The following is a 25,692-nucleotide window of genomic DNA, read 5'->3' on the forward strand; positions in this document are numbered from 1 at the left end:
TGGAGCCGAAAACTCCGCAGCCCATAGTGAAGATCCCGTTATGCATGGAAGCCACTTTACGTAACTTGGACGACTCACCATTGGAACCGTCGGCCGCTGCCTTTCTTCTGGCCTTTTGGCAGCCTTGGCTTTGGCTTTGCAAGTGGGGCATCTGGGAGATTGAGAGCTTGCATCAGGTTTAATCTTGCAGGAGCAATTTAACAGATCGCTCAGTTCGATGGCGTAGATTATGTAACGGCACTTGTTACCATCCGTATACTTGCGCTCCTCGCTGCATATATACAGACGAAGAGGACGAGGAGGAGGCTGCTCCATCTGTCCTCCTCCTGATCTGATCAGCGATCTGAATTGAACTGCAGCGGGTTTTCCTCTATCAAGGTTCGCCTTCGCCAATTTTTCCAAGTCATTTTGAGGCTTAACTCAGTCCTTGTCTTAGTGTAGATAATATTATTTGTTCAGAAAAAAAAAAAAAAAAAAATTCTCCCACTCACATTACGACACATAGTGTACCAACCAATGTTCCCTTTATACTAAAAAAATCTCCCATTTAATAGTTTTTTTTTTTTTTTGTTTGTTAAATAATAGATCTATTAGATTAGCCAGCGACAAAATTTGATATCAATTTCCAATTTTTTGCAGAGAAATTATTCCGAATAGTCACTATTCCTCCCTCCTAGAGTATCAAATTCACTATTTGTAATCATTATTCTCAAATTTCAGTTATTAGAGTTGTGGATTGATCGTTGAGTATTAAACTATCATAAACATTTTTTAAATATGAAAACTCGTCGATCACAATTTTGGACTTTGTAGATTGTAATAACGTTGTTTATACCATTATTTACGAATGAAAAATATTATCATTTAATTCCTCAATGTCACTTCTGTCTACATTTTTTCTGAAAATTTTTCCATTGAGACCTCCTGAGGTCAGAATCATGTCCGCAGCTAGACATAAGATACCAAATTATTGTTCATTCAATCTCGATGATTTTGATCTCGTATTTGCATATCTTTATTACGAATGATTTGTGCGCCTGCGAGTTAAACGGGCGTGGGAAATGGAAAGGGAGGCATGCAGAAATAATTTCTTACTAGATATGCCATTGTTAATTAGTGACTCTAATTTGCCAAGGTATCAAAAGTAAGTGGTAAATCTTCTGTCCACAAACCAATTGCCAATAAGGTCTAAGTTGCATTGCAAATGAAATGAATGTCCACAAAATTTCATTAATTTTTCCAAATCATGAATTTCAATCGAATGCAACTGATGTCGATGTGTATATCACAACAGAAACTGACATCGTAAAATTGTTTTCACTAAGCTTTACCCGCACGACTACGCCAACCGGGTGAACAAGTCTCACTTTTTTGTTAGTACAAACCAGTTACATACAAAAAATAAAAAGCAGAGGAACATCCAGTGCCTTTCTTCATAAAATCCATATTTCTTGCAATGCGGCTGAATCGATCAGCTTCTCGGTTCAACCTGAGAAGCTGGACCGATAAAAGAAGAGTGAAGAAAAAGGAAAGGTTAGGAAATAGGGAGGAGGAAGCAGAGAAAGAACAGCGGGCGATAAGAGTGCTCTCAACTCGCGAATATTATAGAGCTCACCTGTCTCCTACTTAACTTTCAAAGTAGTTTCTATTCGTTCGACAAGCTGATCAGCAGTCATAGCACCCTCCTGCAAGTAATGAAAGCAAAGTCATCATAGATATTTAAAATCGACCAAAAACAAAAAGTAAAACCGCCAAAACTAATCTAGCAGTGGCTTGCATACATGCACAGAGAACATACATTATTTATTCTATTTAATATTTTGGATCTAAGAGAATATACATCCTTCAATTTCAACATTTTCGAATCAAAACTAAACAAAAGAAGAAGAAAAGCATGCGAAGCAACACATTGACGAAATTGGAAACCAATCCAAGTGCATAGGATATCTTACAAAAATCTAAAAAGTGGAATTAACAGCAAAGCGTAACAACTTGACAATACCCGTCCATATTCTGGCCATATAAAAAGCACGCAATCAGTATGAGATGTTATGCGACAGATTACACATTTCTAGACATTTGATCGTCTACCAGAGGCAAACACATTTATCTCCCAAAGGAATAAAGAGAACAGATTCAACTTACAAAGCGGTCAAATGGCTCTCCATCCTTAAATATGATGAAAGTAGGCAATGCTTGTATGTTATATTTATCAGCAATGCTAGGATACTTCTCTGTGTCAATTTTCACAACCTGGATCTTGTCATTCAGTGTAATACTGACTTCGTTGAGGATGGGTGCCATAAATTGACAAGGTCCGCACCTGTCAACCAGAGTTTATTACTTGATTGTCTATTGTACCTTTATATAGAGATGGAAAACCTAAAAGGTGAATAGCTACTACCTTGTTTAGAAACTAAAGTTTAACTGACAATACAACAATAATGACAAATTTGCAAACAAAATAAGAAGTGAGATACACCAGCAAAGCTTACCAGGTTGCATAAAAGTCAACCAACACAGGTTTTTCAGAGGTAGCCAGCAAATCTTGGAAGGATGAAAATGTTTGCTTCTTTGCTTCAACCTACGAAAAGTAATGTTTTTTCACATATACATGTAATTACTGAATCACCAATTCAGTCACACTTCATAATTTAGCCATACAGGCTAAATATTCCGAAGATAGCAAAGAAAGAGTACACGCAGCTATTGAAACTGTCACAACATGGTCCATATGGATAACTACCTAAGTGATATGTTGAGGAAAAACTAGAGCACACAGCTCTAACACAAGTGTTGGCGAGACAAAACAAGTAAACAAATTACTTGCATTAACTCACAAAATATTACAACACAACAACTATCAAGGACACACTTTAGAAGCTATGACACTCTCTCACTTCTAGAGACAAACTCTAGACCACTTGCACTCTTCACAAGACTACTCACTTACAAGGCTTCTCACTCTCTTACTTATCTCTCTCTTGGTTTGCTCTCTTACTTCTTCTTGGTTACATTACAACACTCATACATACATATTTATCAGGCATGTTTGCCGACTTATACTATCACTAGAACTTTCTAGTGCATTGATCATGCACACACTCTTCCACCGACATAAGAAACATCCTTCTAGTCCCTTCTACAAAAGACTACTTAGCCTAGATAATTCTATATTTAATGTTTCTTTACCGACCGCCTTCCATGCATATTTGAACTAGAAAAATCTAGTTCCATTGCACCAGGACGAACTACAAGATGGAACCTTCATTTATCTGCTTTTATATGTTGATAATATGCTTATAGCATGTAAGAGCAAAGTGGAGATTGAAAGGTTGAAGACTCAACTGAGTAATGAATTCGAGATGAAGGACTTGGGAGAAGCTCGGAAGATACTAGGTATGGAAATTGAAAGAGATAGACCGAAGGGCAAGATTAGTTTGTGTCAGAAGCAGTATTTGAAGAAGGTACTACAACGTTTCAGGATGAATGAAAATTCAAAACCGGTTAGTACACCTCTTGCCCCTCATTTCAAACTTAGTGCTTCTATGTCTCCTAAAACTGTTGAAGAGAGTCAGTACATGGCTCAAATTCCTTATGCAAATGTTGTTGGTAGTTTGATGTATGCTATGGTGTGTACTAGGCCTGATATTTCACAAGCTGTTAGTATTGTTAGTAGATATATGCATAATCCAGGAAAAGGGCATTGGGAAGCTGTGAAATGGATTCTACGGTATATTCTGGGTACTGTGGATGTTGGTTTATTGTTCCAGCAGGATAAAATTACTGGTCAATGTGTTGTTGGATATGTGGATTCTGATTACGCAGGTGATTTGGACAAGCGTAGATCCACTACAGGTTTTGTATTCACTATTGCTGGAGGTCCAGTAAGTTGGAGGTCGACTCTGCAATCTACAATTGCTCTGTCAACTACTGAGGCAGAATACATGGCTGTAACAGAAGCTATAAAGGAAGCCATCTGGCTTCAAGGGTTGCTTGATGACTTAGGGGTTCAACAAGACCATGTGGATGTTCATTGCGACAGTCAAAGTGCTATTCATTTAGCAAAGAATCAAGTTCATCATGCACGTACGAAACACATTGACGTGAGGTTCCATTTTGTTCGTGAGATTATTGACGAGGGAGATATTCTTCTTCAGAAGATTGGGACCGCTGACAATCCTGCGGATATGTTAACAAAGCCAGTTTCGTTGCTCAAGTTTAAGCACTGCTTAGACTTGATTGACATTTGTAAAATTTGTTGATTGCCCCATGGGGGAGTGGGAGACGACTATTAGGAGTTCTACTTAGAGGGTTTGCGCCAAGGTGGAGATTGTTGATTATTGGCTCAAACAAAGTAGTCTAAAACCAACAAATGATTTCGGCTACTTTTGTGGTCAAAATTGATGGTTGGCATGCTACATGTGGGAAATAAAAAATGGATGCACTTATGCCTAATTTGTGGTCAAAGAATGGATGCACTTATGCCTAATTCTTTTTGACTTGATGAGAGGCCTTGGCCTATAAAAGGAGGTGTAGGCATAACTCAAAAATAACAAGGAAGAAAGAAAAATAGCAAGAAGCCATTCGGCATAGAGAAGAATTTTCTCAAATTGTCTTGCTTTGTATTTTTTTTGGTTTTCTCTTCCTATTGTAAGTGTGTGAGCTTGGGTTATTCGGGTCTTTGGAAAATTGAGTGATAAACACTATTGTATGTTCTCATTGATTATAGTGGAATACTCCGTCGTCTCCAAACTGGATGTAGGCATTGCCGAACCAGTATAAATCTTGGTGTTCTTGTTGGTATTGTTTCATTTATCTTTTGTCAGTTATTGTGATTTATTTTCACTCACACTTGGTTGACGCTTCCGCACAACAAGTGGTATCAGAGCCTAGTTTTTTCGACTAGGCGTTCTCGTGGGAGTGAAAAATTTGCTGGCGCTACAGTCCCGTGAATAGTGCCGAGTAGATGGCTGGAGATAAAGATGAATCTGTGAAGGGGAAGGAGTCGGCATCGTCTTCGTCGGCATCTACATCCAATAGACATCAAATTGCTACTACAAGGTTAGAGGTTGATAAATTCAATGGCTCTAATAATTTTGGTATGTGACAATGTGAAGTTATGGATGTGTTGTATCAACAAGAGTTGGATATGGTTCTGGAAGATAAACCAGAAGATATTGATGACAAGCAGTGGACACGAATTAATCTTCATACTTGTGCTGCTATTCGATCGTTCCTTGATAAGGAGTTGAAATACCCGTATATGAAGGAAACTTCTGCTAAGGAGTTATGGACAAAATTGGAGGAGAAGTATATGACCAAGAGCGCAGAAAATCGGCTCTTCTTGAAGAAGCGACTCTTTCGATTTCAGTATTGTCCAGGTATTACTATGCACGAACACCTCAATGATTATAATAAAATACTTGCTGATTTAGCAAACCTTGATGTGAAAATTCCTGACGAGGATAAGGCACTATGTTTGTTAAATTCATTGCCTGATGATTATGATCATTTGACAACTACTTTGTTGTATGGAAAATCCGAGGTGAAACTTGATGAGGTGTCTGCGGCATTGGTGAATCATGAGTGTCGTAAGAAGGAACTGAAGACTCACAATTCACAAACCGAGGCATTTCTTGCAAGGGGTCGAACAGAGGAAAGAAACTCTGGGAAGCGGGGAAAATCTCGTTCAAAGTCACAAGGGAAGTTTCCTGCTAAAGATGAATGTGCCTTTTGTCGCCAAAAGGGTCATTGGAAGAAAGACTGCCCCAAATTGAAGAACAAAGAGAAGGAGAAAGCAGGTTCTGAAGCAAATATTGCAAAATCTGGAGATGATGATTTCGAGTTTGCTTTGGCTAGTTCATCTGCTGATGGTCACTCCAAGGAGTGGATTTTGGATTCAGGTTGCACCTATCATATGTGTCCCATTCGAGAATGGTTTTCTAATTTCGAGGAGCTGGATGGTGGAGTTGTTTTGATGGGTAATGATAATGCCTGCAAAACCCAAGGGATAGGCAAAATCTGTTTGAAGATGCATGATGGAACAGTCAGAAAATTAAGTGATGTTCGGTATGTACCAGTTATGAAGAAAAATCTTATCTCACTAGGTGCATTGGAATCCAAGCGTCTCAAGATCACCATGAAGGGTGGAGTTCTTAAAGCTGTTTACGGGGCACTGGTGGTGATGAAAGGTACAGGACGAAATAACTTGTATTTTTTGCAGGGGAGTACAGTTATTGGTGAAGCAGCTGTCACCGAAGCTGCTGACGCAGATAGCACAGACACCACGAGGTTATGGCATATGCGTCTTGGGCATGCTGGTGAAAAAGCGTTGCAAGTATTGGTGAAGCAAGGCTTATTGAAAAGTGCAAAGGCATGCAAATTGGAATTCTGTGAGCATTGTGTGTTGGGTAAGCAAACTAGAGTAAAATTTGGCACTGCTATTCACCACACTAAAGGCATTCTTGATTATGTTCACACTGATGTTTGGGGACCTTCCAAGAATGCATCTTGGGGAGGTAGCCATTATTTTGTCTCTTTTGTTGATGACTTCTCTAGAAGAATATGGGTGTACACCATGAAGCGTAAAGATGAAGTCTTGAAGATATTCTTGAAGTGGAAAAAGATGATTGAAATGCAAAGCGGTCGAAAGATCAAGACTCTCAGATCAGACAATGGGGGTGAATATAAGTCTGATCCTTTCTTGAAAGTTTGTCAAGATGAGGGTATTGTGAGACACTTCACGGTTAGGGAGACACCGCAACAGAATGGGGTGGCGGAGCGCATGAACCGTACTTTGCTTGCGAAAGTTCGGTGTATGTTGTCTAATGCTGGATTAGGCAAGGCATTTTGGGCTGAGGTAATTACTTATGCAAGCCATCTCATTAATCGATTGCCAGCTGCTGCGAATGAGGGCAAAACGCCCATGGAGGTATGGTCTGGTAAACCTTGTACTGATTACAAGTTTTTACATATATTTGGTTGTCCTGCTTACTATTATGTCAGAGAAAACAAGTTGGATCCAAGAGCAAAGAAAGCTCTATTTATGCGCTTTAGCACTGGCGTGAAGGGATACCGACTCTGGTGTCCAGATGAGAAGAAATTTGTTGTAAGCAGAGATGTGACCTTTGATGAGGCTGCTATGGTTAATCAGAACAAGCATGAAGGTGAAACTGAAACAACCGAGACCATGAGTAGCTCAAAGCAGGTGGAGTTACTGAAGACTCCAGTTGTTCCAGTAAGGTCTGATGTTACAAACACTAGTCCTACAGTTAATCATGATGATGAGGACGAGGATGATGAAGAGGAGGCACCTACCCAAGAGCCTCCACAGCAACAAGACTATATTGCAACCAGAAGATCGAGAAGGGAAATTCGAAAGCCTGCTCGATTTACTGATATTGTGGCATATGCACTTCCCGTTATTGAAGATGATATTCCATCCACCTACAAAGAAGCTGTCATGAGTTCAGAGTACGAGTTGTGGAAGAAATCTATGGATGAGGAGATGAAATCTCTTCATAAAAATAAGACTTGGAAGCTGGTTCAGTTACCAAAGGGGAAGAAAGAAATTGGTTGTAAATGGGTGTATGCCAAAAAGATGGAATCTTTGGGAAAAGACAATGTAAGATTCAAAGCCAGATTGGTAGCTAAAGGCTATGCTCAGAAAGAAGGCATTGACTACAATGAGGTATTTTCTCCTGTAGTAAAACATTCTTCTATTCGTATTCTGTTGGCTTTGGTTGTGCAGTTTGATCTTGAGTTGGCCCAACTTGATGTCAAGACTGCGTTCTTACATGGTGATTTGGAGGAAGAGATTTATATGTCTTAGCCAGAAGGTTTTAAGGTTGCTGGAAAGGAAAATTGGGTTTGCAAATTGGAAAAATAATTGTATGGCTTGAAGCAGTCTCCAAGACAATGGTACAAGCGATTTGATCGATTTATGATCGGGCAAAAGTATACACAATGGTTCTGGTTGCAATATTTGCTTCAGAACCTGCTTTCTCCTCTTTGTTCTTCAATTTGGGGCAGTCTTTCTTCCAATGATCCTTTTGGCGACAAAAGGCACATTCATCTTTAGCAGGAAACTTCCCTTGTGACTTTGAACGAGATTTTCCCCGCTTCCCAGATTTTCTTTCCTCTGTTCGACCCCTTGCAAGAAATGCCTCGGTTTGTGAATTGTGAGTCTTCAGTTCCTTCTTACGACACTCATGATTCACCAATGCCGCAGACACCTCATCAAGTTTCACCTCGGATTTTCCATACAACAAAGTAGTTGTCAAATGATCATAATCATCAGGCAATGAATTTAACAAACATAGTGTCTTATCCTCGTCAGGAATTTTCACATCAAGGTTTGCTAAATCAGCAAGTATTTTATTATAATCATTGAGGCGTTCGTGCATAGTAATACCTGGACGATACTGAAATCGGAAGAGTCGCTTCTTCAAGAAGAGCCGATTTTCTGCGCTCTTGGTCATATACTTCTCCTCCAATTTTGTCCATAACTCCTTAGCAGAAGTTTCCTTCATATACGGGTATTTCAACTTCTTATCAAGGAACGATCGAATAGCAGCACAAGCATGAAGATTAATTCGTGTCCACTGCTTGTCATCAATATCTTCTGGTTTATCTTCCAGAACCATATCCAACTCTTGTTGATACAACACATCCATAACTTCACATTGCCACATACCAAAATTATTAGAGCCATTGAATTTATCAACCTCTAACCTTGTAGTAGCAATTTGATGTCTATTGGATGTAGATGCCGACGAAGACGATGCCGACTCCTTCCCCTTCACAGATTCATCTTTATCTCCAGCCATCTACTCGGCACTATTCACGGGACTGTAGCGCCAGCAAATTTTTCACTCCCATGAGAACGCCTAGTCGAAAAAACTAGGCTCTGATACCACTTGTTGTGCGGAAGCGTCAACCAAGTGTGAGTGAAAATAAATCACAATAACTGACAAAAGATAAATGGAACAATACCAACAAGAACACCAAGATTTATACTGGTTCGGCAATGCCTACATCCAGTTTGGAGACGACGGAGTATTCCACTATAATCAATGAGAACATACAATAGTGTTTATCACTCAATTTCCCAAAGACCCGAATAACCCAAGCTCACACACTTACAATAGGAAGAGAAAACCAAAAAAAAATACAAAGCAAGACAATTTGAGAAAATTCTTCTCTATGCTGAATGGCTTCTTGCTATTTTTCTTTTTTCCTTGTTATTTTTGAGTTATGCCTACACCTCCTTTTATAGGCCAAGGCCTCTCATCAAGTCAAAAAGAATTAGGCATAAGTGCATCCATTCTTTGACCACAAATTAGTCATAAGTGCATCCATTTTTTATTTCCTACATGTAAGTGCATCCATTTTTTATTTCCCACATGTAGCATGCCAACCATCAATTTTGACCACAAAAGTAGCCGAAATCATTTGTTGGTTTTAGACTACTTTGTTTGAGCCAATAATCAACACTAGTCCCTTCTACAAAAGACTACTTAGCCTAGATAATTCTATATTTAATGTTTCTTTACCGACCGCCTTCCATGCATATTTGAACTAGAAAAATCTAGTTCCATTGCACCAGGACGAAGTGCAAGTTCTAGACTTGCTGCTAGAATCTTCTAGAATCCAAACACCAATTGGGCTGGTGTTGATTTTCAACATGAAAGGTCATCATCCTGAATTGAAACTTCACTTGTAACTTGAGGCAAAACCAGTAGTGATAGGAGGACCATCGATTGACTGGTATAAACAATCAGCTTCTGATCAGATGATTAAAGAACAGTCGAGTTCATGCATGAAGGCCTCAAATATGGATTTGCTCATTGTCTCTAGCATTCAAATAGTTACAAGATATACTATCCAAGTTTTACAATCTGTACCTTTCATCCCATTCAATAATTTTGGTTCTAGGTTGTCCCTTCCCAACTTTATGCCCCAAACGGTTATCATGAAAAGGTACTTCACCTGGTAAATGGGGGTAGATCAAATTGTCGCAACCTAATATCCTATATCGGTGACAATGTGCATTCTAATTGTTTGGGAGAGGTTTGATTCCAAATTAGTTTGCCGATAGTCTAAAAAAGTCAGCTGCGTGCGCCAAAATCAAGTACAAAACCATTTCAAAGACCATCAAAAGTGAGTTCCATTTCCTTAAGCTCTATATTCCACATGCCTCCTGTAGCATGCTAAATCTGTGTCTTGCAAACCATCCTCTGAGTTTACTTTTCCTGCATTTTTTGATTAATTATCTTTCTTCTCTTGAAAAGACTAAAATTTGGAAACTCAGAAAACCGACCCATGTGATTTTCTCACAACTCATACGAAACGGCAAGGACCAACGAAATACAAAGCAATTGGTGTTTAGGCCATAAATATGATAACAATAAGATTTGCAGTTGTATGCTTTGCTTCCTAAATTTAAATTTTGCAATTTCTTCCACTACAAAACACAGAAATTTTAGAACAGGAATTTTAACGCTACACAATTTCGTCAGGTTAAATTCCTCGATTTTCTCGAGAAACAAACAGACTACGAAACTACAAAAACGGAAAATTGATTACCCGAGGAAGAAGCCGAGGCCGTGAGTCCTGAGTTCCGATCCGAACACGTCGAAGCTGCGCCGGAAATCGCAGAGAAGTAGAGGAAGACAGTTTTGAACAAGAAGAGGAGGAGGATGAGGCCGCCGCCGCAGCTAAGCGAGTCGTACGGTCAGAGCTGAGAGAAAGAATCGTGGACGCCGTCACGGAAACCGCCATTGGGATTGGATGCTCCCGTCAGAGAGATTTTGTCCGACGGATTCTTCTTCCTCGCTCCAATTTGGATAATCGGAACTCGGAAAAGAAAATGAACAGAAAAATACTTCCAGCGAAGAACAAAGACACTTGCTCTTCCGGCTCGCCAAGAGGAGATATATTACGGTGTTGCTTCAGGTGTATGATGCTATGGTGGCGTTTAATTATTTACGGCTGGATTGTTGGAACAAGAAAAATAAGTTGATCGGACGGACGTAGTTGACTCTTGTGACCCCAAATTGAAGACCATTCGGCGATTGTCTGTATGCTTAATTCCTGTGTTCCTGGAAGACGTTCGTGTGAAGTCACGTGCTACTGCATGCTGCACCCTCCTTTACCTTTTTTATTTTATTTATTTTTCCAATCAATTTTTTTTACCAAAAAAATGTATAATTAATTATTAGAATTTAGATGGATCAATTGACAAATTTGTAGATTTTTATTATTTTTTTTATATAATTGTGAACTGAAAACTTAAGCAAACTCTCACTTATAAATATAGAAAAATATCATTAAATCGTAAACCTAGTGACTGCTCAATTTACAGAATTAGTTTGTAGTTATAATATAAAAAAAAAATGTAAAAATACCTTTAGAACGAGCCAACCGATGCACAATAGCTACGCCTCCATGATTCGGTAGCCATTTATGTATCAAACTCATTGACAATATCTATATCCGGCACCACTTTTTTTATGCAGCTTTTGGTCATGTTTTTGTGGATCCACTTTGTAATGTATTTCATCAATCCGAACTATCTATATTTTAGATATTCCCACAAAGATCGTATTTACCAAAAATTACCCAAAAACCATATGACTGTTTGATAAGAGTTTAGGAATTATTATTTTTATTTTTTTGTAAAATTGTAATCGTTCCTTTTATTCAGTATAAATGAATGTCTTAGAGTTCAAAAGATTATCTCTATAAATAGCCTTTAAGGGAAGGGGATGCCATGTTTTTTTCCATCTCGAACTTCAACGTCAATTTTTCAAGTTGCACCTTAGAGATTATCCTTGCAAAATATTAGTTAAATTAGAAATATTTGAGACATCTAATTGAGTACAAAGAAATTGACGAACACTAAGTTCTAAGAAACATTTTCATCGTGACAATTAAATAGGCAAATAGTGATTAAATTGAATTTTTGCAATGATGGTTTATGAATCGAGACTTACAAAATTGAAACTTCGGATCAACAAAGATCGATGTGGAATGCATCCCACAATTAATCCCATTTTTTCAAAAAAATGGACATCCCTTCCGTTAGGAGGCTCTATATCTCTATATATCATGACAAAACCTCAAAACCATCTACAACACAATACAAGGAACTACAATGAATGCTTGACCGTCAAGATCGTTGAAGGAAAATCGTGCCAGTAAATTATCCAGCGCTTGTCATCATCAAGGCAAGAAGAACAATGGCGATTGCAGCGACTATGATAGCACAAGCAAATAACCACATACCCGTGCTCGGCCCTTTGTTATTCTGGCTCTCTTGACTTCCCAACTCAACTTCTCTAAGAAGTTCTCTCACTTCATCTATGTCGTAGTCCTTGGCAGCTTGGGTTAGTCGACTTTGAATCTTCTCAAGCATTGTGATCCTCCTATCTCTGCCTGCATCCTTGGCCGGCCACCAGAAACTTGTAAACTTCCAAAGGAGGATTCCAGCATAAATGGCCACGACACAGTCTACGCTATAATGGTGACGCTCCCGTATCTCTCTCTGTGCAGAGTGCCCGACAAGCAACCATATGATAACTGAGCTATAACCACCATAAGCTTCCTGCAACAATCGAATCAGATTCAAAGAAATCAACAACCAGCACCACAAGTAGGTTGCATCTTACACAAAACAAGTGGCAGTGGCTAGAAATTTCAAAATGCATATTAGGCAGTACCGTCCAGGCCATAGCTGTCAATACAGCAACTAGCACGTGTCCACTGAACATGAGGTCATTGCAGCCGCCTCCAGCATTCTTCAGTGAACTATACCACGGTCCATCCAGCGCGGTTGGTCGCAGAAAATCTATTAGGAAGCTCATTCGACCCCAATCCGGCCGAAAGTCGCCAAGTAATTTTCCAGTATTGGCTAGGGGAAACAAATAAAAAATGTTGTAACATACACAGCCACATTATCCTCAAAGGGGAATGCATTTGCTGACAGGTAGAAAGGAAACTATTGGTGCTGAAGTTGCAATCGAGAAAATGAAACCTTGGGATCAGACCAAGAAGAAAATGAACCAATTATGTAGTACTTACCAAAAGCTATATCCTGTCGTAACAATTCACGAATAGCATTAGAATCCGAAGCATACGGAACATAATACTTCTGAGCCCAGCGATGAGGATATGAAGGGACTGTGAAACGAGTAGTAGCACACCAAGGCCGGGCAGATGGCAGAACAGTTGATACAAAAGTTATGGCACGAAGAAGACGGCCAATACCCATGGTGAACATGTAGCGTGCGCCTAGTCCAAGGCCAGGAGCCTTCACAGAGTCAAACAGTACGGAAAAAGCCAACATCACAAACAACATGAGGAAATGATGCAGTCCAATAATACGAGCTCTCAATATTTCAACTAATGTATGAGGAAGTTTCTCATTCAGTGCCAAAAGCAACCACTGGCCAGTGTCGGGAAGAGGAGCTGTACGACTGTCAAGTATCAAACATAAAAAGGTCAATCAGTTTCCTCTCATCAAATACTTGGCTAAACTAGGGCTAATAGTGCATGAGAAATGAAAAAGTATCCTCTCGATAGCGATGATAAGAAATACAAGAAAATTGACTGCATCAAATCATCTGAGAGACACAGACCTTATAATCATTGTATCAAATCATTCAATTACAACAACAATGCCGGGGGACTTTATTAAATAGAAATCAAATGAAAAATGTTGCTTATGTGTGAAAATTTGACAAGAAAATTTACAAGATGATATTTTTCCGTGTATTTTCTTTTCAGATTCCTTCTGTTTGGTTGATATTACATTACATTGTAATTGATCCCTAACAGCACAAGCTTTTGAGGGCTAGTGGTCATCTAACATGGTATTAGAGCCTTGGTTGCAGGAGGTTCTTAGTCTGAATACTCCAATTCTCATTCCTCACTTGTTTGCTGATTCATTCTCTAACAGTTTAAAGCTTTTGTGGCCCAAAGGTTGTCTAACCATCGTGATGGAATTTGCATTTATATTGAAGCACACAATTTTACATCTAAATAAAGAGCTAAAACAAGTGGAGCAAGGATGCATAAATTTTTTTTTTGTAGGTCGGCACCCTAAATGCAAGTCAGATAATTAATATGCTTGAGTTCTTGGATTTGCTAGCCTTCTCTAAACAATATGGGGGAGTTTGACATAAATTATTGGTGACAACCAAGCAAATCTGTAATTTCATCATTTCAGTCGCTTTATTGACAAGTTAGAACCGTATCGTTTCATGCGGTTTTTAACAAAAGTGGTGGTGGAAGGTGATTGAGTGGGCACCATTGCAGCCATGCATGCACAGTTCATTGAAGGATGTTTCCAGTTTAGGACTATTGGTTGAAGACGTGAAGGCCTTGGCTGCTCCGTTGAATGACGTTCGTTTTTCAATTCGCTCCTCGAGCATGTAATGGCGTCGCCGATAGGCTTGCCATATTAGCATTATCGATTCATAATGAGTTAGCGTGGAATGAGACCTAACATTATTCTCTTCCATTCCACGACATTGATTGTATTCAAGTTTTAGTATTAAACCATCGTTTCAAAAAAAAAAAAATAATAATTTTATAACATCAGATCCTTAAAATGCTGGCACTAATCACATAAATTTGACCTAGTCTGGTAATTAGTTAGCACAATAAACACAACAGGTGATTCAGATTACAGCGAAATGCCGAAAAAACATCGAAATCAAACTCGACTCACATAATATTTAGGGATTTAACACCCGAAATAAAGCAGAGAACTCGAAATGCAGATCAATATACACATATGGGGAGAGAGAGAGATAGAGAATGGAAGTATAAGAACAATACCTGTTCCAATCAAGGCCGAGAACAGCGGTGACAAAGCGGACGCAGAGAGCTTCAAGGAGAAGAGCCAAGATCATAAAGAGCATAGAACCGATGAAGGGAAAGACGACGCGAAACTCAGAGGACCAATGCTTGTAGAAAGGAACCCGACTGACGGCAATGACGGCGAGTACGGTGTGCAGCGCAGGCTGAAGACGGCCGTGCCACGTGGGAGAGAGGTGGCGGAGGTAGTCGACTGCCACATAGGCCACAGCGGCGATCCCAAGGCCGCCGGACCTCAGCGGCAGCCACCGCATGGTGGTGAACGAGAAAGAGTGAGCTGATGGTGTGGCTGGTTTAAAGAAAACCGGGAGCTGGAGGAGGTTGGCACTTGGGGGTTTGAACATTAGTCTCGTCTCTCATGCAAGTATTTTTTTTTTGTTTTATTTTTGTTTGTGGGTTTCCATTTGATTTTTTCACTTTTTAATGATTGGATTAATTCTGACAATTTAATTTTCTTATTATTAAATTGACGCATCAGAACGCGCCACATGACATAACTTTTCAATTCTTTTAACATTAAAAATTCAACGATTCAGATCATCCGGCCATTAGAAATCCATGGCCACGTAGGCCATATACACGCACTATGTGGCAGGGGCCCATAACATTAGAAATTCAACGATTCCATACCTTCAGTTTGAGTTGCTGCTGCAGGGGCCCATAACAACAGAAGTTGTCAACCCACTCACCCGCATGCCCATGTAATACACGCACTAGACAGAAAAAAAATAACGTGACTGAAGTCATGTTGGCATCTATTTATCTGCTGGCCTTGGGCATGAATTCCGGGATAGTTGGGCGAGCTTGGCGTGGCCGACCCATTGCCCCTCGCTATTTGGGCCACTGGAGATGTATTTTGAGGTTAAAGGCAATTTCAAAGCACTTGCCAAAGGGCAATGGGTGGAAGTTCTCTAACATTGTTGCATAAAAAACCTAAATTTAGAGCATTCATTCCCATATAAAGCAAATAATCAATTACTAAAAATCATTTTACCACTTACTACTATGTATTGTAATATTTCTCTTTAATTAAAAGTGTAAGGTTTTAGATTTAATTTGAATTCAATGTCACTTTATTATGGTTAGATCATTGTGGCTTAACCAAAACCTTACAGCCCTTAAGCTTCATAATTGAGCTCATATCATTTTTCTAAATAACAGTACATTTGAGAGCTCTTAAACCTAAGAACATGCGGGAAGTCCACACGAATATGGATAACTGGGCAAATCCGCACCTTTTAAACTTGATAGGTCTGATATGGTAATAGCACAGCTGTAACGAAACCACCCCCTATACTTGTTTAACATTTTAAACTACAAAAAAAAAAAAAAAAACATACAATTTTATATATGTTAGAAATAAAATATAGAGAAAGAAAGAATAAATAGATAACAATCATTGGGAGAAGAAGTGTGAGAGTTGGAGTTGTGGCTTAAAAACTAATTTTATAATATTGAACAATGTAACAAATTCATATTAATTAGTAAATAAAAAGGGCAAATTTTATTTATTTACGAGTTTGACTCTATATTATAGAGATAATATACTATGAATGAATCTATAAGACTTAAGGTATGGAAATAATGTCTTAAACGATATTAGGGCAGGGAATCTTATATTTCATAATCACTTAGTCCTTAAACAAATTAAATTCCTAGTCGACTGGAAACTCAACTGGACATTGACTATTTGGTAAGGCCAGTGTATATCATACTAAAGTTAATATGGTCTCGTACAAAGTATATTGGGAACGTGGAGGATATACAAGTGTTTGTCTATTGGACAAGTTCAACAAACGCTGGCCGCTCAAGGAAGCTTAAATGTATGGATGTTTACCACATGTCAAATATTACAGAGCTTCGAACTATAATGTGCAAATAGTTCTTAGACATTAGGCATCATCGGATATCTTGTGCTTATGGATATGAACTTTAACTTCACCTCAAAGCCCTCATTACCTTGCATGACCCAATAGGTGTTGCTTGGGTTCATGTGTATGAGCATGGAGATATTTGAATGTACAATAAGGAATCTATTACCTTTTGGTAATTGTTCAATAGAAGGACATATCTCTCAAAGCTACTTGAAGAACCATCTCAAAAATATATGGCCATAGTAAATATATCTTTAACTTCACCTCAAAGCCCTCATTACCTCGCATAGCCCAATAATGTGTTGCTTGGGTTCATGTGTATGAGTATGAAGATATATGAATATGCAATAAGGAATTTATCACCTTCTGGTGATTCTTTAATAGAAGGATATCCCTCAAAGCCACTTGAAGATCCATCTCGAACATCTCTAGCTAGAGTAACTGTTAATCAAGCTATGTTTGTAAGAACTGCTTTAACATAAAATGCATCATGGTGATCATAGATAACTACATGTGATTTGACATTATTCCATATCACATCAATCTTGATCAGGATACGAATGATAGAAGAACCGAATTACATTGTAACTACAATCAAATGATTAGAAGAGTTTCACGAATACTTGTATCTAATTTGGATAACCATGATGTGTTGCTAGCTAAATGTCACTCGTGGTTTGTGGAATTAAATTAGTTTATTAATTAATTTCATTGCTCGCTTTAGTTAGAACTGTTATAGGCATCAAACACGTATAGCTTCAAGAGTAAATAAATGTTTTTAATAACTTCTTTAAGATTTTATCATTAGTTTTTATCATGATAATTATCTTGGAGTTTTTATTTAAAATGTTTTGACAGCAACAAAAGCAAAGATGATAGAATCCTTCTCCAACGTAATCACGGTTCTGATGCCTTGCATTTTATAAGCGGTGTGATTGCTTTCCAATTCCACAAATTCAAATGAGATGAAGGATTGTTAAGGTGGGCACGGAGAACAACATGATTTAGGATTTATAACTATGCATGGGGATTAGAAGGTTGACGGAATTTAGCACAATTGTCACAAGATCAAACTCTAATGTCGTTAGACTATCTAATATTATGTGGTAGTGTCAAGGAAGAAATAGTACACCAAAGGGAAGAAGATAATCTATTTCAAGTTTCACAATTTGTCTAGAGGAATGAATCCTCCTTTTATAGACTTCATCATACCCTTTCCATAGAGTTGTGAGACTTCTCTAAATGGTTTTATCCTTTCATGATAAGACACAAAAGGGTATAACTCTTATGATAAGTCATACCTTTTATCATACCATTTGGTTAAGCGTATATCAATACACCAATCTTATGGTGCACCTCCAAACATCAAATGCACACATAGTAAAGTCAACATCATCATGATCATATTCCAACATCTCCTACTTGATCTTGATGATGTAAGATTCCGTTGACTACACAAATTGGATATCATTACCAAGTATCAAATCTTGATCACTCGACTTTCCAACTATAGTTTATAAACATTTGTAAACTGTCATTAGTCAGTGGTTTGGCTTATAAGTGCACACGCTTTGAACATTTTTACTGACTGCACTTTTACCAGCGATTCCATTTTACTATCGTTCAAGTAAAATGGCATAATTACTCTTTACTAAGAAAATACCATCCGTACCTAGCATGAATGGCGAATTCAACCAAGACTAACTTGCCCTGCGTTCAAATTTCGATCAAGTACTTCCTCCTAAGCCAATCTAGAGGCTTTCATTGATACACCATATCAATGACTTTACACACTATGCGCCAAGATGTTATACAAATTCAAACTTGAAGCCTATAAACGGATTTTACAAACAAGAAGATTTGTTGTAACTCCATTACCTCGCTATCTTTTATCCGACCAATCAATCAGATAGAGTTGCATCAAATTGTTCATTTCAGGCGTCCCTAAAATCCCTCCAATGATGCCCATATTGCATGTTCCAACTACAACATCTAGATGATTCCAACTTGTAGTCGCATACTCCTCTGAATAACCTTTGAGAGCTATCCTTTGGTCATAGGATCAGCCGCCATCTTAGCCGACGGTGTGTGGTCAACTCTTACATCATCCCTCTCCACTATAGTTCCATATAGTGATAGTTTGCATCAATTTGTTCTCCTTAGGAACTAACAATTCCTAGAAGATTGTGGACTTATTATCATAAAGCACATTGACATAATTCCTAGGATTACAATCCATATATATCAATAAACATTGACCCTATATTGTAGTACTTACCGGCCCATATTATAACACAACTTTGTTTCTTAATTAATCAAGAAGCGACCATTACATTTTTAGTCAAAATTTCCTGCAAAAATGCACTACAATAGAAAAACACATATTACTTAATTCAATGAATTCCATACCTTGAGTTCTTGGTAAACATGTTGACTTCTTATCGATGTGCTTGATTAAAAACATAATCATATTCTTTGATTATAAAATAAACTGAAACAAAGTTTGTTTGGGTTTCCCACTGATTGATTAATCTAATCAAAATTGAAGATTTTAATTGCCATTCGAATCTTGTTGGCAAATTCAATTTTCTTTTTCTCCCACTGTTCTAATTATTACTATTAGAACCTAGTAACACGTTACTAACCATATCATTGTCATGATCATTGATTATATCTCTCTCCCACTTGATCATTGACAATGTCTTTGTTTTAAACCATTTCTTGGTTACTAGTGGAACTTTGTGCTTCCCTGGGTTTTCTTTGATACATTATTCTTAGTATCATAGTAATTATACTATATATTAAATTGAACACTATACATAAAACTAATACTTTTATTGATAGAAAATGTGTACAAAATATAATCTTACACCTTACACAAAAATACAATATTCAAAGTATGTAGTAAATATATCCTATTTGAATAGATTCAAAGAATCAATTCCTTCAGCATATCATTGTTCTTCCTTTGTTTAGGACAATTAACCTTATAATGTCCAAATTCACCACGATGGAAACAATTATTTTTCTTGCCCTTATTGTGTGTATACTCTTTCGAGTTTTTCCTTTTGTTATTCCTTTGTGGCTTACTTTGTGAACTTTCAGCTAGTAGAAGACCACCATCTCTAATAATCTTTGTCATTTTCCTTCCTCCGATTCATTCTAACTTCCTCTATAGCCAACATCGCAAGTAATGTGGTCATGGTTAATTCCTTTTGACCATATGTCAAAGTAGTTACTACATGATCCCACGACTTTGGTAAACTATTCAAAAGTATAGAGACTGCATTTCATCAAAAATAGGATGGCCAACATTAGAAAGATCTCTTGCCATAATCTCCATCTTGGTAACATGGTCCACCATGCTATCATTCTCAGACATATGTGTCCCGTTGTACTTCTCAAGAAGTAATTGAATATAAGTTTGAGATTTGGGACTGTACTTGTCTTCAAGAATATCCATGATCTCCTTGGTAGTTGTATATCCCTCATAAAGAGGAATCAAATCATCTTCCATATGGTTGAGAATTATGGCATGAGCCATTTCATTATCCTTCTCCCACTTTGTAAAACCACGAGAACCCTCAACGGGTGCCTCATCTTGAATTGTATACATAGTTTTCTTGTGGGTAGAAAGATAAGCAACCATTCTCTTCCATATACGATGATTGACAAGCCTCTCAATTTTGATCAATTCAAACTTACTAGCCATTTCACAAATTTAATGATATTAACAACCACAAACAATAAGTGAAATAGAAATAGAATAATATCCTACTAAACTTAATTTAATAAACAGTAAACTTACTAAACTAAGTTGATCACGTCTGTCCTACACACACTTCCCAAAAAAGAAGTTACTATCTGGGAAACGAAATGTGTGTTTGCTATATTTGATCTGCAGTGCACGATTTCCAATTCCCCTTGAATGAAATGTATGTTTGCGATATTTGAGATATTATATATACTAAATATAACTGCTTGGAGGAATTGTAGTAGTTGAAATTGATGGTTTATGTTGATTGAGAATGATTCAGAGATCCCTTGTTAATTGAGACTTGGATAGATAATTAGTCGGTCTCGAAGCAGTGTTGTCTACCCAAACTGAAAGTACTCCTCGGTTGCCTGATGGCTCCAGTCAACATATACCATCATGTATATCAATACACCAATTAGTGCACCTCCAAACATCAAATACACTCGTAGTAACGTCAAAATCATCATGATCATATGCCAAAATATAAAAAGAAGAGATAAATTTTTGTCCCCACCAAATGATGATCAAGGTGCCAAATCACAAGAGGGTTTGAAATATCAAGACTCTATCCTATTGTTTGGTTTGAGTCGATTGGTGCTTGTAGCTTAGGTGGATAATGTCAATTGAGGATCATTTGCCACAAGGAGTATCTCGTATTCATTTTGTTCTTGCTCCATAATTACAAAGTTGCAGACAATATTTGAGCTCTCTTCAAATAAACACACAAATCTGCTATGCACAAACTCTCGCTCTACGCAAAACCTCTCAACCCTCTTGAGAATTTTATTTTACTGTTTTGCCCACCAAAACATCTTCAACTTGGATAAATAGCATTGTAAAGGCAACCGATGACATCTTCAGTTTGGATAAACAACACTGCTTCGAGATCGACTAATTATCTATCCAAGTCTTAGTCAACAAGGAATCTCTGAATCCTTGTTGGAAGAGATTATCCCATTAGCATTTCGACGAGTTGGGGTGTTACCAGGCTACGACATTCAGCACACTGAAAGCCAAATATTTATTGAACTTCATAGTAACTAGCAGCCTTATCTTCAGGCTCTAGAACCCGAAGGCTGAGCCACGTTCGTTCCCCGACCGCAATCACAAGATTTAGAGGTCATCAACACACTCAATGCCACAACAACATTCATTCACTCCCCGGCCGAGCTCGACTGATGAGTTGGCATGCGCTGCATTCAACCGAATGACGTAATTAGCTTATTAGCTATTTGGCTTGCACGCCACATAGGCTAAATAGTTTTTTAAGGTCAATAGTCCCTGACGATCATTTTTGTCCTAGAGAGAAAAGAGAGAAAAATCCTAGCTGAACTTCCAAGTGTGCCCAAGAGAATTAATTCAAGTGAATGATCTTGCTAGAATAATCAAATCCTTCACTTCATCATCTGTCATTGGTGTATTAAGTGTGGATACTCTTAGAGGCTAGTACTTAGGGAACTTTTTGTGATCAATAATGAAGAGGAAGTACACAAGCACAAGGATTCATGTAAGTTAACCTCTTTACCATCTTTATTTATTGCATTATTGATTACAACCAACCAGATATATAATCCATATAACATATTGTATGTTATTTTTATTTTTTTCATTGCATAGTTAATATTTAAATTAAATTTATCCCAATAACTAGCTTGGAAACCCAACACGGAGGATCTGGACTTTCCTTGAAAACTAAGATGTATCATCTTATGAAAAGATTGAAAATTAAAAATATCCTCTCACTCTTGTTCTTCAAGAATATAGCCATGCCATACAAGTGCAAAAACCCACAAATGTCACACCACTTAATACTTGAAACACTAGAGGTTGGGGATGGTCCCCAACTTTCGAAGGTACCAATACAAAAGGGACATCACTTCTCTTTAAACTCAAGTAATAAGGAACATGATAACTCTTGACTAAGATGCAAGTATCACACTAAAGATCTATCACTAAGACCAATATAAACAAAATGAGGCATTATATGCTTCATATTGGCAAAAGATGAATGTCTCAGACGCTTTCTCTTGTTCTCTTCTATATATCCTTTCACAAAATAACTTTGTGCAAATGTCATCCACAATGAGTTCTGCTCTCCTAATGTCTTCATTTTGAGGCTTTCTGAGGACCAAATGCGTACTAGCCACAAGATTATATTTGTCTTTAAAATATTGGACAACTTAATAAACCATAACAAGAAAATGAATTTTCTAATGGTTCATGGGTTTTATGTTGGTTTTGGTTTATTAAGTTGTCAAATATTTTAAGCTTTTGGATATGAACTAATATAATCTTGTGGCTAATATACATTTAATTCTCATGGGTCTTGAACATGAGGATCTTAGGAGAGCATGATTGCATACAGGCACTCTCTCTTGCCATCTATTTGTACTATCAACTGTACAATCTCTCCAATAAAAGTAAGGCCCGCAAACACATCTGTGTCCCAATTTCTATTAAAAAGATACGACAAATGATGGTATAAAGAACGATTAGAATAGCATTTTTCGTCTGATAATCTCCTTGCATTGAATGTCATGAAGAAGACGAAAGATTGGATGGATTAGTCTTCCTGCACATAGACTATTAACTTTCGTAGAGAATAATGTTCATTAGTATGCTAATTGTATTGTATAACAACGAACACGATTCCCTCCATGTAGAAGAAGTCTGCACATACACTAATTTTATTGCATTTAGACAATTAAATTTTGAGTATTTTTGGTCTTTTACTCTGTCATCCTGCACTATACTATGCTAACTACCCTGCAGGCTAAAGGGCTAATTTTATTTTATAACTACCTTTGTCATTATGTTCCAAGAAACCATCCTTGGGTGCCTTCACATGCCTTGTCATCTTGTGGGTATTTACATTATTAATTAGCTTGAATTTAACAATATTATGCTAACTACACTCGCCGATATAATAACTTTGTCTAAGGACTTTAATTAATTAGTTTAATATGGTAATACTAAAGGCAGTTCAAAGTCGCTTCATTATTATTCTTTGTATTTGGGATAGCTGCTTCTATGTACCTAGGATCACATGACAGTATGTGTTATAATATAAGTTATCGGGAATCATGTCAATAATTATCTTCCAATACGCAAACATTTCATTAGTAAATGACAAATTACAAAATGGTAAAATTAAGAATAAAAATTATGTAATGTGACCGATGTTCTAATGTCCTATAAATATATGTACATATAGTCAGAGATATAAGCTCCCACCATCAACTATGAGAGGTAGCTACTGCTATATGCTTCTCTCCTTGGTTTTTCTGGGCTCACTGAAAGACATTATTCAGTTATGTGGTGCTGATCCCACTGATGGCTTCATCGATGTTCCGTTGACGGAATATAATTTCGAATTACAGAAACCGTATGACGTACCACTGGAGAAGCGCTATAGTAGTGTCAATGGAGTAAGGCGTTTGTGGGTCTATGCTGATGACAAGCCCCATAACCCTAGTAGCCAAACCCAGCCACGTACTGAAGTTCGTATACGGGTAACATCTCCCTACCTGCGCTACTCTCTCTTCATAACATATATGTACTGATATATGTTTATGTTCATATGTGGTGAATTAATTAAGTCGATTTTTGACTAAATGTGTTGTTCAGAGTCAACTTTACCGATAAATTCTTATATTGTCAAACGGTTTGATATGAGGCTACTAACCTATATACATACCCCAAATATTCATAAATTGTTAACTGATCGACTAGAGAGAACAGTACTTAAAATACAGTGGGCAAGAAATTTCTTCTTTTTAAAAAAAAAAAAAAAAAAATATATATATATATATATATATATATAAATATGGGACATTGATCACGTTGATTTTCATCAAGACAAGTGGATTTACGTTGTTAGCAGTGAGTATGAATTATTGCTCATGTTGACTTATACCAAACATAGTCTGCCAACATAAGTCTAGCAAGAAAAAACGCTTCCTTAAATATGCGTATACGAATTTGTGTGTGCTTTTTTGCTATGTATGGTATACGTCTTGTGTAGAACGCTTCTAGAACTGGTGGTCGAGATTCATATACAATCAACAGCTAAGACCTAACTAAGTTTTATGTAGGGTCTTGACTATTCATCTGGAATATGGCAATTTGAAGGGTATGGATTTGTGCCAAATGGAACCTCCGGTGCTACGGTAGCACAGATACATGGAGCAGCTCATGGTGCTACCACAATAATCCTAAGAATCTATAACGGCGACATGAGGTATTATAGTCGAGATTTAGTGGCTACAAATCTTTACGATAAGTGGTTCAGACTTAACATAATTCACGACGTTGACGGAGGCACGGTGACTGTTTTCATCGACGGAGTCCAGAAATTTCAGGTGAAGGATAAAGGGCCAGGAGACTTGTACTTCAAATGTGGAGTTTATGCTGCACCGGCTAACATAAGCTACTACATGGAATCACGTTGGAAAGACCTCAAAATATATAAAAAGTGCTGATGATTATATATTCTGCAATGCACAAATTTTATGTATGTTTGTGTTCGATCTACAACCAACTGCCTTGAGATGTTTCCATGCCAATGTAACGCAAGCTTCGGCAGCTTCAAAGTATATATAATATTTAGACCATGGAACTTAGGATTCGTGTAGTGGGACTGCTTTTGTAGAATGAATTTCTGCTCATAAGCGTTTTCAGTATAAATGTCAAAATTTTCATTGAAAATCCAAATGCCTTCTCACAGTCGTAAGTATTTTAGTTGTGAAAAAACACTTCTAATTCCCAATTCAATCCCAAACAGGCTTTTTCCACTACAAAGAATAACGGCATTTAAACTAACGTTTAATGGACGGTATTAAATAGTCCCTTTGTTTTGTAAATTATATGATATGGCAGTTGATGGTTGGACTCACTCTTTAAATCATTAAAGAAAGAATCCAGCCATTAACTGCAGTATAATGTGGTCTACAAAATATGGTCAAATTAAAAATATAATCTCCTTAGCATTTCCCTTCACATTAGCTACTAACAGCTCGTTCCAAATATGATAACTTTTTACATACTGATATCATATATCAATAATTTTATTTATTTTTTCTTGAGGTATTTGTTGATTTACCCTCTGAACTTGTACATAATTTCCAATTTTCCCCCTAATTTTAATTTTAGCCGATTAGCCCCCTGAAATTGTAT

The 25,692-nt window shown here is 37.5% G+C and overlaps 4 protein-coding genes across 5 annotated transcripts; 1 reads left to right on the forward strand and 3 right to left on the reverse strand.

The window, feature by feature from the left end:
- Positions 1 to 1,205: 1,205 nt before the first annotated feature.
- On the reverse strand, positions 1,206 to 10,910 carry LOC137725533 (thioredoxin Y1, chloroplastic-like). 2 transcript variants are annotated; one of them, XM_068464257.1, is made up of 5 exons: positions 10,591 to 10,909; positions 2,496 to 2,584; positions 2,146 to 2,323; positions 1,616 to 1,685; positions 1,206 to 1,497 (listed from the first exon to the last, which is right to left on the reverse strand). In XM_068464257.1, exons 1-4 carry the CDS (start codon positions 10,783 to 10,785, stop codon positions 1,623 to 1,625), a joined length of 525 nt encoding a protein of 174 aa, XP_068320358.1. In that variant the 5' UTR covers positions 10,786 to 10,909; the 3' UTR covers positions 1,206 to 1,497; positions 1,616 to 1,622. The 2 variants fall into 2 exon arrangements, with proteins under 2 accessions (XP_068320358.1, XP_068320359.1); XM_068464258.1 differs by having other exon boundaries at positions 1,248 to 1,489; positions 10,591 to 10,910.
- Positions 10,911 to 12,130: 1,220 nt separating this feature from the next.
- LOC137725083 (protein PHLOEM UNLOADING MODULATOR-like) lies at positions 12,131 to 15,230 on the reverse strand. The gene is made up of 4 exons (XM_068463686.1): positions 14,848 to 15,230; positions 13,087 to 13,481; positions 12,726 to 12,916; positions 12,131 to 12,610 (listed from the first exon to the last, which is right to left on the reverse strand). The coding sequence occupies exons 1-4, from the start codon at positions 15,228 to 15,230 to the stop codon at positions 12,209 to 12,211; spliced, it is 1,371 nt and encodes a 456-aa protein (XP_068319787.1). The 3' UTR covers positions 12,131 to 12,208.
- A 4,798-nt stretch (positions 15,231 to 20,028) lies between these two features.
- On the reverse strand, positions 20,029 to 20,472 carry LOC137725084 (uncharacterized). Its single transcript, XM_068463687.1, has one exon. The coding sequence runs from the start codon at positions 20,470 to 20,472 to the stop codon at positions 20,029 to 20,031; it is 444 nt and encodes a 147-aa protein (XP_068319788.1).
- A 3,287-nt stretch (positions 20,473 to 23,759) lies between these two features.
- Positions 23,760 to 24,998, forward strand: LOC137725085 (citrate-binding protein-like). The gene is made up of 2 exons (XM_068463688.1): positions 23,760 to 24,029; positions 24,612 to 24,998. The coding sequence occupies exons 1-2, from the start codon at positions 23,760 to 23,762 to the stop codon at positions 24,996 to 24,998; spliced, it is 657 nt and encodes a 218-aa protein (XP_068319789.1).
- The last annotated feature ends 694 nt before the right edge of the window (positions 24,999 to 25,692 follow it).

This window comes from Pyrus communis, chromosome 2 (genome assembly GCF_963583255.1).
Source record: "Pyrus communis chromosome 2, drPyrComm1.1, whole genome shotgun sequence".
NCBI lineage: Eukaryota > Viridiplantae > Streptophyta > Magnoliopsida > Rosales > Rosaceae > Pyrus > Pyrus communis.